Below are 19,335 nucleotides of genomic sequence, written 5' to 3'. Positions count from 1 at the left end.
CTTTTTATTAGCTGGAGGAGGAGAAGAAAATCCCAAGCACCAGAAAAAAGGCTTTAAAACATCAGTCTGTGATAATCTCTGTAATGTGTTTCCCTTAATGAATTGAATTACTGAAGCTAGTCAACTTTTCAATCACATTCTAATTTATTGAACATGATTGTAATCATATGTTGTATTGAGAATATTTAATGTATCTTGTTTTCCATTAATTGTTGTTTTATTCTCCATATGAAACAGTTGATTGCTGAAATATTACATTTCTAAATCTCTCCTCTAGCGAGTATGAATTATTTACACGGTCAGTACAGAGCATCTGGTGGATGATGGTTTCTATTGGAGAAAACTCCAGTGTGAAACTGACTAAATGCTGGAACAGCCAGTTTATTCTCAGAGACATTAATTATCTGTTCACAAGATAAACCTTTGGACTTATTGATGCTAATCACCAGTTTAACATGTTTATCTTGGCAACTCTTTGTAGATTACTGATGTAAGAAATCAGCAAGGCTTGGGTGTCTTTGGTGTCCTACAGACTCCATTCTCTGGAGGTTTTCCAGGATTGTTTTACTGAGAGAAACATCCAGAAATTACTGGAGAGCTAAAATGTTCCTTTGGACCCTGGAGCTGCTTGGGAACCTTCAGGGAGACTGGAGAAGGGATCTGGAGAGAAGGACGTTGGAGTTTCCTTCCCTGCTCTGCTAGCTGCTCTGTTGGCTTATGGAAGCCTGCTGTGTGTTCCTCCAAGTAAGTAATGTATAGAAAACATGATTTAACTATTTTTATAAAGATTCCAGTATACTGTGGTCATCTGATCAAGTCCATCAAGCGTCATTCTTTCTCACCTTTCTCTAGATTTCTCCTTTCACTTCTTAAGTTTCCATTTTTGACGAGATATTCTGAGTTGCTGCGCTGAATGTTGCTGCTGTGGAGGTTTAGAGTGACTTTTTCTTGATGTGATGAGAACATAGCTATAAAAATATCACTTACAATCTGTCCTTTATACATTTTAATCTTCAACGACCATGCCTTGCCTCTATTCCTCTCTGTCTAAATTTCAGCATTCTGTTATAGTTTGTAGATTGTTCAGGAGGTTAACTAGACCAAGCAGCGTTTTAGTTTCTGTCCTTTAGAGATTGTTGGGACTGGTCCAGGGGTGTAGGTTTAAGTTTATTTAAAAAGTAAATTTTCACCAATATGAAAGTGTGCAAGCACTGTCCCAAGAAAGTTTGTTTCCATTTATAGTCTCCAACTCCTTTCCATCAGTACCTGGAGTGATAGATTGTCCTCCACAGTTCCAAGGCTTCCTTCTTGTCCTTCACAAACAGGAAAGAAAAGCTGAGTTAATATCATCCTCCTCTACCTAAGCTTCTATTTTTAAAGGGTGGAGACCAATAAAGTGCTGATAGGTTCTAAGACAGAGCATGAAAATCTAAATCTACTTATCACTTAAAAACTGAACATGTGCATTATTACAGGAGAACACTGACATTCTCTGTTTATCTTCTGATGTGTTCAGGTAACAACGAGAAAGTTCATACCTTGGTTATTATCTCCGCTGTCTGGTTCAGGATCACTGCAAACAAATATCAGGCAGAGACTTGTTAAACTAGTTCAGAAAAGGTTGATCCTGACGTGCAGCTGAAGTTGACCAACATTACCTTTTAGGCTCCTCATCCTCTGGTGAACCAGAGTTCTGGGTAAGAAGAAAATAAAAGGTTTGTTGAACAAAACTGCATGAAGAGAGCAGGACTGCTGCAGTCATTTAGCTCCTTTACTGTTTAATGCGTAACCTTTGACCCTTCTGCTTTCTCTCATAGATGTAAACAAACCTTTTCATATTTATGTGCCTGACTACTAGATGTCAGTTTAATTATTGCTGTGGTCCTGAATCACTGAGATAAGTCTAAAAATATTTTAAAAGTCAGATAAACAGCCATATTCAATAAATAAAAACACACATTTCAAAGAGGCTCGTCTGTCAGATTAAAAGTACCTTTTGAAAAAAAAGCGACCTTTAAACCTGTGTTAAACATAACTTTCATTAAGCCTCCATTTTTGCATGAGAATTGGAGCTTTTTTTGATCTGATGTCAATTTTTAAACCTAAATTCTGGCTTTTTATTAGCTGGAGGAGGAGAAGAAAATCCCAAGCACCAGAAAAAAGGCTTTAAAACATCAGTCTGTGATAATCTCTGTAATGTGTTTCCCTTAATGAATTGAATTACTGAAGCTAGTCAACTTTTCAATCACATTCTAATTTATTGAACATGATTGTAATCATATGTTGTATTGAGAATATTTAATGTATCTTGTTTTCCATTAATTGTTGTTTTATTCTCCATATGAAACAGTTGATTGCTGAAATATTACATTTCTAAATCTCTCCTCTAGCGAGTATGAATTATTTACACGGTCAGTACAGAGCATCTGGTGGATGATGGTTTCTATTGGAGAAAACTCCAGTGTGAAACTGACTAAATGCTGGAACAGCCAGTTTATTCTCAGAGACATTAATTATCTGTTCACAAGATAAACCTTTGGACTTATTGATGCTAATCACCAGTTTAACATGTTTATCTTGGCAACTCTTTGTAGATTACTGATGTAAGAAATCAGCAAGGCTTGGGTGTCTTTGGTGTCCTACAGACTCCATTCTCTGGAGGTTTTCCAGGATTGTTTTACTGAGAGAAACATCCAGAACTTACTGGAGAGCTAAAATGTTCCTTTGGACCCTGGAGCTGCTTGGGAACCTTCAGGGAGACTGGAGAAGGGATCTGGAGAGAAGGACGTTGGAGTTTCCTTCCCTGCTCTGCTAGCTGCTCTGTTAGCTTATGGAAGCCTGCTGTGTCTTCCTCCAAGTAAGTAATGTATAGAAAACATGATTTAACAATTTTTATAAAGATGCCAGTATACTGTGGTCATCTGAGCAAGTCCATCAAGCATCATTCTTTCTCACTTTTCTCTAGATTTCTCCTTTCACTACTTAAAAGTTTCTATTTTTGACGAGATATTCTGAGTTGCTGCGCTGAATGTTGCTGCTGTGGAGGTTCAGAGTGACTTTTTCTTGATGTGATGAGAACATAGCTATAAAAATATCACTTACAATCTGTCCTTTATACATTTTAATCTTCAACGACCATGCCTTGCCTCTATTCCTCTCTGTCTAAATTTCAGCATTCTGTTATAGTTTGTAGATTGTTCAGGAGGTTAACTAGACCAAGCAGCGTTTTAGTTTTTGTCCTTTAGAGATTGTTGGGACTGGTCCAGGGGTGTAGGTTTAAGTTTATTTAAAAAGTAAATTTTCACCAATATGAAAGTGTGCAAGCACTGTCCCAAGAAAGTTTGTTTCCATTTATAGTCTCCAACTCCTTTCCATCAGTACCTGGAGTGATGGATTGTCCTCCACAGTTCCAAGGCTTCCTTCTTGTCCTTCACAAACAGGAAAGAAAAGCTGAGTTAATATCATCCTCCTCTACCTAAGCTTCTATTTTCTAAAGGGTGGAGACCAATAAACTGCTGATAGGTTCTAAGACAGAGCATGAAAATCTAAATCTACTTATCACTTAAAAACTGAACATGTGCATTATTACAGGAGAACACTGACATTCTCTGTTTATCTTCTGATGTGTTCAGGTAACAACGAGAAAGTTCATACCTTGGTTATTATCTCCGCTGTCTGGTTCAGGATCACTGCAAACAAATATCAGGCAGAGACTTGTTAAACTAGTTCAGAAAAGCTTGATCCTGACGTGCAGCTGAAGTTGACCAACATTACCTTTTAGGCTCCTCATCCTCTGGTGAACCAGAGTTCTGGGTAAGAAGAAAATAAAAGGTTTGTTGAACAAAACTGCATGAAGAGAGCAGGACTGCTGCAGTCATTTAGCTCCTCTACTGTTTAATGCGTAACCTTTGACCCTTCTGCTTTCTCTCATAGATGTAAACAAACCTTTTCATATTTATGTGCCTGACTACTAGATGTCAGTTTAATTATTGCTGTGGTCCTGAATCACTGAGATAAGTCTAAAAATATTTTAAAAGTCAGATAAACAGCCATATTCAATAAATAAAAACACACATTTCAAAGAGGCTCGTCTGTCAGATTAAAAGTACCTTTTGAAAAAAAAGCGACCTTTAAACCTGTGTTAAACATAACTTTCATTAAGCCTCCATTTTTGCATGAGAATTGGAGCTTTTTTTGATCTGATGTCAATTTTTAAACCTAAATTCTGGCTTTTTATTAGCTGGAGGAGGAGAAGAAAATCCCAAGCACCAGAAAAAAGGCTTTAAAACATCAGTCTGTGATAATCTCTGTAATGTGTTTCCCTTAATGAATTGAATTACTGAAGCTAGTCAACTTTTCAATCACATTCTAATTTATTGAACATGATTGTAATCATATGTTGTATTGAGAATATTTAATGTATCTTGTTTTCCATTAATTGTTGTTTTATTCTCCATATGAAACAGTTGATTGCTGAAATATTACATTTCTAAATCTCTCCTCTAGCGAGTATGAATTATTTACACGGTCAGTACAGAGCATCTGGTGGATGATGGTTTCTATTGGAGAAAACTCCAGTGTGAAACTGACTAAATGCTGGAACAGCCAGTTTATTCTCAGAGACATTAATTATCTGTTCACAAGATAAACCTTTGGACTTATTGATGCTAATCACCAGTTTAACATGTTTATCTTGGCAACTCTTTGTAGATTACTGATGTAAGAAATCAGCAAGGCTTGGGTGTCTTTGGTGTCCTACAGACTCCATTCTCTGGAGGTTTTCCAGGATTGTTTTACTGAGAGAAACATCCAGAAATTACTGGAGAGCTAAAATGTTCCTTTGGACCCTGGAGCTGCTTGGGAACCTTCAGGGAGACTGGAGAAGGGATCTGGAGAGAAGGACGTTGGAGTTTCCTTCCCTGCTCTGCTAGCTGCTCTGTTGGCTTATGGAAGCCTGCTGTGTGTTCCTCCAAGTAAGTAATGTATAGAAAACATGATTTAACTATTTTTATAAAGATTCCAGTATACTGTGGTCATCTGATCAAGTCCATCAAGCGTCATTCTTTCTCACCTTTCTCTAGATTTCTCCTTTCACTTCTTAAGTTTCCATTTTTGACGAGATATTCTGAGTTGCTGCGCTGAATGTTGCTGCTGTGGAGGTTTAGAGTGACTTTTTCTTGATGTGATGAGAACATAGCTATAAAAATATCACTTACAATCTGTCCTTTATACATTTTAATCTTCAACGACCATGCCTTGCCTCTATTCCTCTCTGTCTAAATTTCAGCATTCTGTTATAGTTTGTAGATTGTTCAGGAGGTTAACTAGACCAAGCAGCGTTTTAGTTTCTGTCCTTTAGAGATTGTTGGGACTGGTCCAGGGGTGTAGGTTTAAGTTTATTTAAAAAGTAAATTTTCACCAATATGAAAGTGTGCAAGCACTGTCCCAAGAAAGTTTGTTTCCATTTATAGTCTCCAACTCCTTTCCATCAGTACCTGGAGTGATAGATTGTCCTCCACAGTTCCAAGGCTTCCTTCTTGTCCTTCACAAACAGGAAAGAAAAGCTGAGTTAATATCATCCTCCTCTACCTAAGCTTCTATTTTTAAAGGGTGGAGACCAATAAAGTGCTGATAGGTTCTAAGACAGAGCATGAAAATCTAAATCTACTTATCACTTAAAAACTGAACATGTGCATTATTACAGGAGAACACTGACATTCTCTGTTTATCTTCTGATGTGTTCAGGTAACAACGAGAAAGTTCATACCTTGGTTATTATCTCCGCTGTCTGGTTCAGGATCACTGCAAACAAATATCAGGCAGAGACTTGTTAAACTAGTTCAGAAAAGGTTGATCCTGACGTGCAGCTGAAGTTGACCAACATTACCTTTTAGGCTCCTCATCCTCTGGTGAACCAGAGTTCTGGGTAAGAAGAAAATAAAAGGTTTGTTGAACAAAACTGCATGAAGAGAGCAGGACTGCTGCAGTCATTTAGCTCCTTTACTGTTTAATGCGTAACCTTTGACCCTTCTGCTTTCTCTCATAGATGTAAACAAACCTTTTCATATTTATGTGCCTGACTACTAGATGTCAGTTTAATTATTGCTGTGGTCCTGAATCACTGAGATAAGTCTAAAAATATTTTAAAAGTCAGATAAACAGCCATATTCAATAAATAAAAACACACATTTCAAAGAGGCTCGTCTGTCAGATTAAAAGTACCTTTTGAAAAAAAAGCGACCTTTAAACCTGTGTTAAACATAACTTTCATTAAGCCTCCATTTTTGCATGAGAATTGGAGCTTTTTTTGATCTGATGTCAATTTTTAAACCTAAATTCTGGCTTTTTATTAGCTGGAGGAGGAGAAGAAAATCCCAAGCACCAGAAAAAAGGCTTTAAAACATCAGTCTGTGATAATCTCTGTAATGTGTTTCCCTTAATGAATTGAATTACTGAAGCTAGTCAACTTTTCAATCACATTCTAATTTATTGAACATGATTGTAATCATATGTTGTATTGAGAATATTTAATGTATCTTGTTTTCCATTAATTGTTGTTTTATTCTCCATATGAAACAGTTGATTGCTGAAATATTACATTTCTAAATCTCTCCTCTAGCGAGTATGAATTATTTACACGGTCAGTACAGAGCATCTGGTGGATGATGGTTTCTATTGGAGAAAACTCCAGTGTGAAACTGACTAAATGCTGGAACAGCCAGTTTATTCTCAGAGACATTAATTATCTGTTCACAAGATAAACCTTTGGACTTATTGATGCTAATCACCAGTTTAACATGTTTATCTTGGCAACTCTTTGTAGATTACTGATGTAAGAAATCAGCAAGGCTTGGGTGTCTTTGGTGTCCTACAGACTCCATTCTCTGGAGGTTTTCCAGGATTGTTTTACTGAGAGAAACATCCAGAACTTACTGGAGAGCTAAAATGTTCCTTTGGACCCTGGAGCTGCTTGGGAACCTTCAGGGAGACTGGAGAAGGGATCTGGAGAGAAGGACGTTGGAGTTTCCTTCCCTGCTCTGCTAGCTGCTCTGTTAGCTTATGGAAGCCTGCTGTGTCTTCCTCCAAGTAAGTAATGTATAGAAAACATGATTTAACAATTTTTATAAAGATGCCAGTATACTGTGGTCATCTGAGCAAGTCCATCAAGCATCATTCTTTCTCACTTTTCTCTAGATTTCTCCTTTCACTACTTAAAAGTTTCTATTTTTGACGAGATATTCTGAGTTGCTGCGCTGAATGTTGCTGCTGTGGAGGTTCAGAGTGACTTTTTCTTGATGTGATGAGAACATAGCTATAAAAATATCACTTACAATCTGTCCTTTATACATTTTAATCTTCAACGACCATGCCTTGCCTCTATTCCTCTCTGTCTAAATTTCAGCATTCTGTTATAGTTTGTAGATTGTTCAGGAGGTTAACTAGACCAAGCAGCGTTTTAGTTTTTGTCCTTTAGAGATTGTTGGGACTGGTCCAGGGGTGTAGGTTTAAGTTTATTTAAAAAGTAAATTTTCACCAATATGAAAGTGTGCAAGCACTGTCCCAAGAAAGTTTGTTTCCATTTATAGTCTCCAACTCCTTTCCATCAGTACCTGGAGTGATGGATTGTCCTCCACAGTTCCAAGGCTTCCTTCTTGTCCTTCACAAACAGGAAAGAAAAGCTGAGTTAATATCATCCTCCTCTACCTAAGCTTCTATTTTCTAAAGGGTGGAGACCAATAAACTGCTGATAGGTTCTAAGACAGAGCATGAAAATCTAAATCTACTTATCACTTAAAAACTGAACATGTGCATTATTACAGGAGAACACTGACATTCTCTGTTTATCTTCTGATGTGTTCAGGTAACAACGAGAAAGTTCATACCTTGGTTATTATCTCCGCTGTCTGGTTCAGGATCACTGCAAACAAATATCAGGCAGAGACTTGTTAAACTAGTTCAGAAAAGCTTGATCCTGACGTGCAGCTGAAGTTGACCAACATTACCTTTTAGGCTCCTCATCCTCTGGTGAACCAGAGTTCTGGGTAAGAAGAAAATAAAAGGTTTGTTGAACAAAACTGCATGAAGAGAGCAGGACTGCTGCAGTCATTTAGCTCCTCTACTGTTTAATGCGTAACCTTTGACCCTTCTGCTTTCTCTCATAGATGTAAACAAACCTTTTCATATTTATGTGCCTGACTACTAGATGTCAGTTTAATTATTGCTGTGGTCCTGAATCACTGAGATAAGTCTAAAAATATTTTAAAAGTCAGATAAACAGCCATATTCAATAAATAAAAACACACATTTCAAAGAGGCTCGTCTGTCAGATTAAAAGTACCTTTTGAAAAAAAAGCGACCTTTAAACCTGTGTTAAACATAACTTTCATTAAGCCTCCATTTTTGCATGAGAATTGGAGCTTTTTTTGATCTGATGTCAATTTTTAAACCTAAATTCTGGCTTTTTATTAGCTGGAGGAGGAGAAGAAAATCCCAAGCACCAGAAAAAAGGCTTTAAAAACATCAGTCTGTGATAATCTCTGTAATGTGTTTCCCTTAATGAATTGAATTACTGAAGCTAGTCAACTTTTCAATCACATTCTAATTTATTGAACATGATTGTAATCATATGTTGTATTGAGAATATTTAATGTATCTTGTTTTCCATTAATTGTTGTTTTATTCTCCATATGAAACAGTTGATTGCTGAAATATTACATTTCTAAATCTCTCCTCTAGCGAGTATGAATTATTTACACGGTCAGTACAGAGCATCTGGTGGATGATGGTTTCTATTGGAGAAAACTCCAGTGTGAAACTGACTAAATGCTGGAACAGCCAGTTTATTCTCAGAGACATTAATTATCTGTTCACAAGATAAACCTTTGGACTTATTGATGCTAATCACCAGTTTAACATGTTTATCTTGGCAACTCTTTGTAGATTACTGATGTAAGAAATCAGCAAGGCTTGGGTGTCTTTGGTGTCCTACAGACTCCATTCTCTGGAGGTTTTCCAGGATTGTTTTACTGAGAGAAACATCCAGAAATTACTGGAGAGCTAAAATGTTCCTTTGGACCCTGGAGCTGCTTGGGAACCTTCAGGGAGACTGGAGAAGGGATCTGGAGAGAAGGACGTTGGAGTTTCCTTCCCTGCTCTGCTAGCTGCTCTGTTGGCTTATGGAAGCCTGCTGTGTGTTCCTCCAAGTAAGTAATGTATAGAAAACATGATTTAACTATTTTTATAAAGATTCCAGTATACTGTGGTCATCTGATCAAGTCCATCAAGCGTCATTCTTTCTCACCTTTCTCTAGATTTCTCCTTTCACTTCTTAAGTTTCCATTTTGACGAGATATTCTGAGTTGCTGCGCTGAATGTTGCTGCTGTGGAGGTTTAGAGTGACTTTTTCTTGATGTGATGAGAACATAGCTATAAAAATATCACTTACAATCTGTCCTTTATACATTTTAATCTTCAACGACCATGCCTTGCCTCTATTCCTCTCTGTCTAAATTTCAGCATTCTGTTATAGTTTGTAGATTGTTCAGGAGGTTAACTAGACCAAGCAGCGTTTTAGTTTCTGTCCTTTAGAGATTGTTGGGACTGGTCCAGGGGTGTAGGTTTAAGTTTATTTAAAAAGTAAATTTTCACCAATATGAAAGTGTGCAAGCACTGTCCCAAGAAAGTTTGTTTCCATTTATAGTCTCCAACTCCTTTCCATCAGTACCTGGAGTGATAGATTGTCCTCCACAGTTCCAAGGCTTCCTTCTTGTCCTTCACAAACAGGAAAGAAAAGCTGAGTTAATATCATCCTCCTCTACCTAAGCTTCTATTTTTAAAGGGTGGAGACCAATAAAGTGCTGATAGGTTCTAAGACAGAGCATGAAAATCTAAATCTACTTATCACTTAAAAACTGAACATGTGCATTATTACAGGAGAACACTGACATTCTCTGTTTATCTTCTGATGTGTTCAGGTAACAACGAGAAAGTTCATACCTTGGTTATTATCTCCGCTGTCTGGTTCAGGATCACTGCAAACAAATATCAGGCAGAGACTTGTTAAACTAGTTCAGAAAAGGTTGATCCTGACGTGCAGCTGAAGTTGACCAACATTACCTTTTAGGCTCCTCATCCTCTGGTGAACCAGAGTTCTGGGTAAGAAGAAAATAAAAGGTTTGTTGAACAAAACTGCATGAAGAGAGCAGGACTGCTGCAGTCATTTAGCTCCTTTACTGTTTAATGCGTAACCTTTGACCCTTCTGCTTTCTCTCATAGATGTAAACAAACCTTTTCATATTTATGTGCCTGACTACTAGATGTCAGTTTAATTATTGCTGTGGTCCTGAATCACTGAGATAAGTCTAAAAATATTTTAAAAGTCAGATAAACAGCCATATTCAATAAATAAAAACACACATTTCAAAGAGGCTCGTCTGTCAGATTAAAAGTACCTTTTGAAAAAAAAGCGACCTTTAAACCTGTGTTAAACATAACTTTCATTAAGCCTCCATTTTTGCATGAGAATTGGAGCTTTTTTTGATCTGATGTCAATTTTTAAACCTAAATTCTGGCTTTTTATTAGCTGGAGGAGGAGAAGAAAATCCCAAGCACCAGAAAAAAGGCTTTAAAACATCAGTCTGTGATAATCTCTGTAATGTGTTTCCCTTAATGAATTGAATTACTGAAGCTAGTCAACTTTTCAATCACATTCTAATTTATTGAACATGATTGTAATCATATGTTGTATTGAGAATATTTAATGTATCTTGTTTTCCATTAATTGTTGTTTTATTCTCCATATGAAACAGTTGATTGCTGAAATATTACATTTCTAAATCTCTCCTCTAGCGAGTATGAATTATTTACACGGTCAGTACAGAGCATCTGGTGGATGATGGTTTCTATTGGAGAAAACTCCAGTGTGAAACTGACTAAATGCTGGAACAGCCAGTTTATTCTCAGAGACATTAATTATCTGTTCACAAGATAAACCTTTGGACTTATTGATGCTAATCACCAGTTTAACATGTTTATCTTGGCAACTCTTTGTAGATTACTGATGTAAGAAATCAGCAAGGCTTGGGTGTCTTTGGTGTCCTACAGACTCCATTCTCTGGAGGTTTTCCAGGATTGTTTTACTGAGAGAAACATCCAGAACTTACTGGAGAGCTAAAATGTTCCTTTGGACCCTGGAGCTGCTTGGGAACCTTCAGGGAGACTGGAGAAGGGATCTGGAGAGAAGGACGTTGGAGTTTCCTTCCCTGCTCTGCTAGCTGCTCTGTTAGCTTATGGAAGCCTGCTGTGTCTTCCTCCAAGTAAGTAATGTATAGAAAACATGATTTAAACAATTTTTATAAAGATGCCAGTATACTGTGGTCATCTGAGCAAGTCCATCAAGCATCATTCTTTCTCACTTTTCTCTAGATTTCTCCTTTCACTACTTAAAAGTTTCTATTTTTGACGAGATATTCTGAGTTGCTGCGCTGAATGTTGCTGCTGTGGAGGTTCAGAGTGACTTTTTCTTGATGTGATGAGAACATAGCTATAAAAATATCACTTACAATCTGTCCTTTATACATTTTAATCTTCAACGACCATGCCTTGCCTCTATTCCTCTCTGTCTAAATTTCAGCATTCTGTTATAGTTTGTAGATTGTTCAGGAGGTTAACTAGACCAAGCAGCGTTTTAGTTTTTGTCCTTTAGAGATTGTTGGGACTGGTCCAGGGGTGTAGGTTTAAGTTTATTTAAAAAGTAAATTTTCACCAATATGAAAGTGTGCAAGCACTGTCCCAAGAAAGTTTGTTTCCATTTATAGTCTCCAACTCCTTTCCATCAGTACCTGGAGTGATGGATTGTCCTCCACAGTTCCAAGGCTTCCTTCTTGTCCTTCACAAACAGGAAAGAAAAGCTGAGTTAATATCATCCTCCTCTACCTAAGCTTCTATTTTCTAAAGGGTGGAGACCAATAAACTGCTGATAGGTTCTAAGACAGAGCATGAAAATCTAAATCTACTTATCACTTAAAAACTGAACATGTGCATTATTACAGGAGAACACTGACATTCTCTGTTTATCTTCTGATGTGTTCAGGTAACAACGAGAAAGTTCATACCTTGGTTATTATCTCCGCTGTCTGGTTCAGGATCACTGCAAACAAATATCAGGCAGAGACTTGTTAAACTAGTTCAGAAAAGCTTGATCCTGACGTGCAGCTGAAGTTGACCAACATTACCTTTTAGGCTCCTCATCCTCTGGTGAACCAGAGTTCTGGGTAAGAAGAAAATAAAAGGTTTGTTGAACAAAACTGCATGAAGAGAGCAGGACTGCTGCAGTCATTTAGCTCCTCTACTGTTTAATGCGTAACCTTTGACCCTTCTGCTTTCTCTCATAGATGTAAACAAACCTTTTCATATTTATGTGCCTGACTACTAGATGTCAGTTTAATTATTGCTGTGGTCCTGAATCACTGAGATAAGTCTAAAAATATTTTAAAAGTCAGATAAACAGCCATATTCAATAAATAAAAACACACATTTCAAAGAGGCTCGTCTGTCAGATTAAAAGTACCTTTTGAAAAAAAAGCGACCTTTAAACCTGTGTTAAACATAACTTTCATTAAGCCTCCATTTTTGCATGAGAATTGGAGCTTTTTTTGATCTGATGTCAATTTTTAAACCTAAATTCTGGCTTTTTATTAGCTGGAGGAGGAGAAGAAAATCCCAAGCACCAGAAAAAAGGCTTTAAAAACATCAGTCTGTGATAATCTCTGTAATGTGTTTCCCTTAATGAATTGAATTACTGAAGCTAGTCAACTTTTCAATCACATTCTAATTTATTGAACATGATTGTAATCATATGTTGTATTGAGAATATTTAATGTATCTTGTTTTCCATTAATTGTTGTTTTATTCTCCATATGAAACAGTTGATTGCTGAAATATTACATTTCTAAATCTCTCCTCTAGCGAGTATGAATTATTTACACGGTCAGTACAGAGCATCTGGTGGATGATGGTTTCTATTGGAGAAAACTCCAGTGTGAAACTGACTAAATGCTGGAACAGCCAGTTTATTCTCAGAGACATTAATTATCTGTTCACAAGATAAACCTTTGGACTTATTGATGCTAATCACCAGTTTAACATGTTTATCTTGGCAACTCTTTGTAGATTACTGATGTAAGAAATCAGCAAGGCTTGGGTGTCTTTGGTGTCCTCCAGACTCCATTCTCTGGAGGTTTTCCAGGATTGTTTTACTGAGAGAAACATCCAGAAATTACTGGAGAGCTAAAATGTCCCTTTGGACCCTGGAGCTGCTTGGAAACCTTCAGGGAGACTGGAGAAGGGATCTGGAGAGAATGACGTTGGAGTTTCCTTCCCTGCTCTGCTAGCTGCTCTGCTGGCTTATGGAAGCCTGCTGTGTGTTCCTCCAAGTAAGTAATGTATAGAAAACATGATTTAACTATTTTTATAAAGATGCCAGTATACTGTGGTCATCTGATGAAGTCCATCAAGCATCATTCTTTCTCACTTTTCTCTAGATTTCTCCTTTCACTTCTTAAGTTTCCATTTTTGACGAGATATTCTGAGTTGCTGCGCTGAATGTTGCTGCTGTGGAGGTTTAGAGTGACTTTTTCTTGATGTGATGAGAACATAGCTATAAAAATATCACTTACAATCGGTCCTTTATACATTTTAATCTTCAACGACCATGCCTTGCCTCTATTCCTCTCTGTCTAAATTTCAGCATTCTGTTATAGTTTGTAGATTGTTCAGGAGGTTAACTAGACCAAGCAGCGTTTTAGTTTCTGTCCTTTAGAGATTGTTGGGACTGGTCCAGGGGTGTAGGTTTAAGTTTATTTAGTAAGTAAATATTCACCAATATGAAAGTGTGCAAGCACTGTCCCAAGAAAGTTTGTTTCCATTTATAGTCTCCAACTCCTTTCCATCAGTACCTGGAGTGATGGATCGTCCTCCACAGTTCCAAGGCTTCCTTCTTGTCCTTCACAAACAGGAAAGAAAAGCTGAGTTAATATCATCCTCCTCTACCTAAGCTTCTATTTTTAAAGGGTGGAGACCAATAAAGTGCTGATAGGTTCTAAGACAGAGCATGAAAATCTAAATCTGCTTCTAAATGAAAGACTGATCATGTGCATCATTACAGGAGAACACTGACATTCTCTGTCTGTTTATCTTCTGATGCGTTCAGGTAACAACGAGAAAGTTCATACCTTGGTTATTATCTTTGTTCTCTCCTTGAGGATCACTGCAAACAAATATCAGGCAGAGACTTGTTAAACTAGTTCAGAAAAGGTTGACCCTGACGTGCAGCTGAAGTTGACCAACATTACCTTTCAGGCTGGCCCTCCTCTGGTAAATCAGGGATCTGGGTGAGAAGAAAGAAAAGGTTTGTTGAACAAAACTGCATGAAAAGAGCAGGACTGCTGCAGTCATTTAACTCCTTCACTGTTTCATACGTAACCTTTGACCCTTCTGGTTTCTCTCATAGATGTAAACAAACCTTTTCATATTTATGTGCTTGATTTCTTGATGTTAGTTTAATTATTTCATTAGTTCTGAATTACTAAGATGACTTTAAAAATTCTCCAGAGTCATTAATACAGTCGTATTCAATAAATAAAAACACACATTTCTACGAAGCTTGTTTGTCAGATTAAAAGTAACTTTTGAAAACACAATTTTTAAGCCAGTGTTAAACATACTTTTCATTAATCCCCATTTCTGCATGAACATTTTAGCTTTTTCTTTGGTCTGATAGAACATTTATGGAGGTGAAAAAACACAATTAACAGAAAAAGGCCTTAAAACCTTATCAGTATGTTTTAACCAATATAAATTATTTCCTTAATAAATTTAGCTGGTGAAATAAATGACATTTTCAATAATATGAAATATTCTATTCCAATATATTGCAAATGACTGTAATTATATATAGTTTATGATGATTTTACTGTACACCTTGTTTTCCATTGACTGTGGTTTTATTCTCCATATGAACCAGTTGACTGATGAAATATAACAGGAAGTACCCATAATCTAATGTAACATAACTCTGATTTATTGCTGAAGTTACATTTCCTTACAACAGATGACGACCAGACTGTGGAAAGTTACTTTAAACCTTCAGTTCTAAATCTCTCCTCTAGCGAGTATGAATTATTTACACAGTCAGTACAGAGCATCTGGTGGATGATGGTTTCTATTGGAGAACAATCCAGTGTGAAACTGACTAAATGCTGGAACAGCCAGTATATTCTCAGAGACATTAATGATCTGTTCACAAGATAAACTTTTGGACTTATTGATGCTAATCACCAGTTTAACATGTTTATCTTGGTAACTCTTTGTAGATTACTGATGTAAGAAATCAGTAAGGCTTGGGTGTCTTTGGTGTCCTCCAGACTCCATCCTCTGGAGGTTTTCCAGGATTGTTTCACTGAGAGAAACATCCAGAACTTACTGGAGAGCTAAAATGTCCCTTTGGACCCTGGAGCTGCTTGGAAACCTTTAGGGAGACTGGAGAAGAGATCTGGAGAGAAGGATGTTGGAGTTTCCTTCCCTACTCTGTTAGCTAAACCCCACTTTAAACGTTTTACTTCTGTGTTCTTCTGAACTACAGAGTGAAGATGGACCCCTTCACTTTCTTTAAGGTATGAGAAGCTGTTAATTTGTATCAAGAAATTCTCAAAATGGTTAACCTTCAGGGAAAAAGTGATGCTTGAGAAAACCTGCGGCATGTTTACCTGTCCGTCATCAGATGTATCTTCATCACTGTCATCATCTCCATCGCTGTCTTTAGTTTCTGTACAAACAGGAAACAAAAGCTGAGTTTATATCATCCTCCTTAACCTAAACTTTTATTTTTTAAAGGGTATTAAGATGAAAATCTTAATATGCTTATAAATGAAAACCTAAACATTATTGAAGGAGGACGCTGACATATTCATTTTAACTCAGTATTCAGCTGCATCCCCAGAAGGTTAACTCATACCTTGCTTCTCTGCTTCCTCTTGTTGGGAAACACTGCAAACAAATATCAGATCAAGACGTGTTAAAGGTTTTACATAAAATGACTGGCAATATAATGTTTAATTGCGCTAATGTTACCTCCTTTCTGTTTCCTGACTGTGATGAATCTTCTAATGTGTGTCCAAATTAGAAAGAAATCAAAGTTTCTCAAAAAAAAAACATTTAAATAGTGGAAACATTAACGGTAAATCTGAGTGGAAATTGCTAATCTAACAAATCTAATCAAATTTTATTAATTTAAAAACAGTTTTTAATTCAAATAGCATAGGTTAAGCTTATATTACTAAATATGAAGCTCTAATAAAACAAAGTTGTCCATTTTATACATTTGCATGAAAATCTGTCAAAAATCCAAAAATTCAACAGAAAACATTTTACCTTTTGACGAGTGTCAGCTTGGACAATTTTAGTCTTTGTCTTGGTCTTTTCCGTGGTTTCTGTGCTTTTCTCTGATACAACATATCCTGAAAACATCAGAGGGAATATAATATTTATTATATATATTACATTTTAAGTACTCCAAGCATTTGAGTGAAATTTAAATAAAAAAAAAACAATGACAATCCCCCTCTGAACTCCAAAGGTTTTCCCATGACTCCACAGGTTTAACAAATCGCCGGAGTCATGTTTTTAATGTAACACTGTGACTGTTCCATTAAAAACAATAGAAATCTAAGATAACGAAAACTTAGGTTTCACACACACAACGTTTTTAGACAGTAAAAGGAACCGGCTCTTGGTGAAGGCGGACACTTTGTTGCTCCTCTTGAAATTAAGAGTCACAGGAGGGAAATATCAGATTTGTCTGATTCAGCATCTGTGGGAATTTAACTTCAATACCCTAAACCTGTTCACCATGACGTGTCGCACCGTAGATGACCCAACAATCACAACAGAGGGAGTCACCCAGAAGATAATCAACATCTAGGATTTTGGTGGGGGTTACTTTGCATAAATAGTGGTTCGTATTTTTTTAAACTGGTATTTGGAACATGTTAATGACTGATTTGTTTCTCTGTGGGGTCAGAGTTTAAGTGTGGTGTTTTGGTTTTAAGCAGGACGCTTACCTCCACCAGCGGATTCGTCTGTCTCATGTATCTTGAACCTGTAAAAGACGAACAAGTAAAACAATTAAACTTGTTGTAGGACAATAGAATGACATGTTTGATCTTTCAGAACATTACCTGCCCTCCAAATGATCTAGATATTCCTTGTAGATAATCAGTTGTGCGTCCAACTCCACCTTGGTGGTTTCCTTAACAGTTTGAGAATGAAACTCTATCTTTTCCTCCATGGCCTTTATCTCTGCTTTACTTTTTTGGATTTCTTTATTTAAACGTGATATTTCCTTCGAATGTAGTGTCTCTGCTTTCTTTATCTGGACATTTTGTGTGTGTGTGTGTGTGTGTGTGTGTGTGTGTGTGTGTGTGTGTGTGTGTGGTGGTGGTGGGGGGGGGGGGGGGTTACCAGGGTTAGAGAAAGAATAAGAGGTGAATTGTTATTAAATTTAGGAGAGAAGAAGTAAACTTCAGAATTGTGTCTCACGTACTCTTTCATTGAAGGACGAGATCTGCAATTTATAATCCTCAATCAGACGAGTGTGCTCTGAGTTCTCCCTACGGGCCTTAACGAGTTCTGCTTCTTTCTCATCCACTGTCTTTTCCAATTCCTCCACCTGCAGGAACAAAAGTCATTGGTTGGACGTTACAGTCATTGAAAGGTCAGACCAAGACACAGAATGACTGCATCAAAACATGCAGTTCCCATTTCAAGAGAAACTTAGTGACTTTTTTATGCAGCTGCTGAATGTTTTAGTTGTATCAGCCTTGGAGAACATTGGTGTCTGTTTGTTTAATCACTGACAGGATCCTTTGTTTGCGTTTGGATTTTGTTATTTTTTGATCATGTCTCTAGTTATTTTTCCTTTAGCGTTTATCCCTGTCATTATATTAGTTCCTGGTACCCTGTTTCTGTTAAATCTCTGTTTCCCTGTCTTTAGTCTCTTTCTCCCTCAGCTCATCACCTTCGTTATTTTCACCTGGTTCAGGGTTCAAGTCCAGCCCTGGGTCTTTATGCATGGAGTTTGCATATTCTCTCTGGGTACTCCGGCTTCCTCCCACAGTCCAAAAACATGACTGTTAGGTTAACTGTTCTCTCTAAATTGTCGTTAGGTGTGCGTGAATGGTTGTCCGTCACTGTGCTGCCCTGCAATAGACTGGCAACCTGTCCAGGGTGTACCTCGTCTCTCACCCATTGCACGCTGGAGATAGGCACCAGCATCCATTTACTTACGGATAAACTAGTAAGAAAATGGATCCATCCATTTTCTTACTAGTTTATCCCTCATGGGGTCGCGAGGGGTGCTGCTGCCTATCTCCAGCAGTCAAAGGGGGAGAGGCGGGGAACACCCTGGACAGGTTGCCAGTCTACTAGCCAACATTATTCTCTTTATTTAAACAGAGAAAGTCTTCCTGCTCGTTAAGAACATAAATTAGAACATTACTTTAACATTTTGCAAGTTCAAGGGAATTGCACTCACTGGTTTGCCTCTCTTTGCTTCCACTCTCCTACCATACATTTGACAATCAATGAGATAATCTATTCCCGTCATCTCTTACCTTGGTTTTGTAATAAACTTTAATGTTAGTGAATTTCTCTTCAGCACTTTTGAAGATCCTCTTCTCTAATTCCTCCAGGTTAAACCCGACACCATCAACAGTGTCAACACTGAAGCCCCCTTTCCTAGTGATTTGTGTTGTCTTCAATATCTGTTCCTTTTCCTGGTTATGCAGAAGGACAATGGGGAAGGAAAAGATGAATGAATAGATATATTTTGTTGGTGTTACCAATTAAACCTTGGAAACAAATTAGAGACATCCTTCCTTGGTTTAAACACCTTAGTTAAAAAAAAACTGGATTTACAGCAGGGCTGTACGTTGGTTAGTCATTAGCAATGTTGCCTCGCTGTAACAAGGTCCTTGGTTGGCCCTTGTGGATATCAATCAATAAGTCTGACTTTATTTAAAAAGCATTTTACACATCAAAGTGAGGTCCATGAAGCCAAAGAAGCATGCGTTAAGCTTTTCCACATTCCATTTATTCAGTTCTAACTGCTTGAGCATTTCTCAAAGGAGATTTTTTCTTACCAGAAACAACCTTCACTTTAACTGTAGCAATTCAGTCAATGATGTTTGAGACTTTAGGATGAAAGTTATCTACTAGCTCATCTACTGAGTTACAGTAAAGGTTGAAGTAGCAGACTAAGGTTGGGTAAATATTTCTGTG

General features: G+C 37.3%; 1 protein-coding gene and 1 non-coding gene across 2 annotated transcripts in view; both read right to left on the bottom strand.

Annotated features, from left to right (window-relative positions):
- LOC118557976 overlaps positions 1-19,335 on the bottom strand; it is a 62,822-nt gene that overhangs the window by 2,973 nt on the left and 40,514 nt on the right. The window contains exons 3-22 of the mRNA XM_036128515.1: positions 14,232-14,266; positions 13,956-14,002; positions 12,234-12,268; positions 12,114-12,148; positions 11,841-11,887; positions 10,117-10,151; positions 9,997-10,031; positions 9,725-9,771; positions 8,004-8,038; positions 7,884-7,918; positions 7,611-7,657; positions 5,888-5,922; positions 5,768-5,802; positions 5,496-5,542; positions 3,775-3,809; positions 3,655-3,689; positions 3,382-3,428; positions 1,659-1,693; positions 1,539-1,573; positions 1,267-1,313 (exon numbers count right to left, since the gene is read on the bottom strand). Of these exons, the coding sequence (XP_035984408.1) occupies positions 1,267-1,313; positions 1,539-1,573; positions 1,659-1,693; positions 3,382-3,428; positions 3,655-3,689; positions 3,775-3,809; positions 5,496-5,542; positions 5,768-5,802; positions 5,888-5,922; positions 7,611-7,657; positions 7,884-7,918; positions 8,004-8,038; positions 9,725-9,771; positions 9,997-10,031; positions 10,117-10,151; positions 11,841-11,887; positions 12,114-12,148; positions 12,234-12,268; positions 13,956-14,002; positions 14,232-14,266 (784 nt within the window). The remainder of the gene's footprint in view (positions 1-1,266; positions 1,314-1,538; positions 1,574-1,658; positions 1,694-3,381; positions 3,429-3,654; positions 3,690-3,774; positions 3,810-5,495; positions 5,543-5,767; positions 5,803-5,887; positions 5,923-7,610; positions 7,658-7,883; positions 7,919-8,003; positions 8,039-9,724; positions 9,772-9,996; positions 10,032-10,116; positions 10,152-11,840; positions 11,888-12,113; positions 12,149-12,233; positions 12,269-13,955; positions 14,003-14,231; positions 14,267-19,335) is intronic.
- Positions 15,756-16,341, bottom strand: LOC110367664. Its single transcript, XR_004928047.1, has 3 exons — positions 16,129-16,341; positions 16,013-16,044; positions 15,756-15,823 (listed from the first exon to the last, which is right to left on the bottom strand). It is a non-coding gene; the product is annotated as an uncharacterized LOC110367664 (transcript).

Source organism: Fundulus heteroclitus, chromosome 24, assembly GCF_011125445.2.
Source record: "Fundulus heteroclitus isolate FHET01 chromosome 24, MU-UCD_Fhet_4.1, whole genome shotgun sequence".
Lineage (NCBI taxonomy): Eukaryota > Metazoa > Chordata > Actinopteri > Cyprinodontiformes > Fundulidae > Fundulus > Fundulus heteroclitus.
This window is presented reverse-complemented; position numbering and strand designations above follow the sequence as displayed.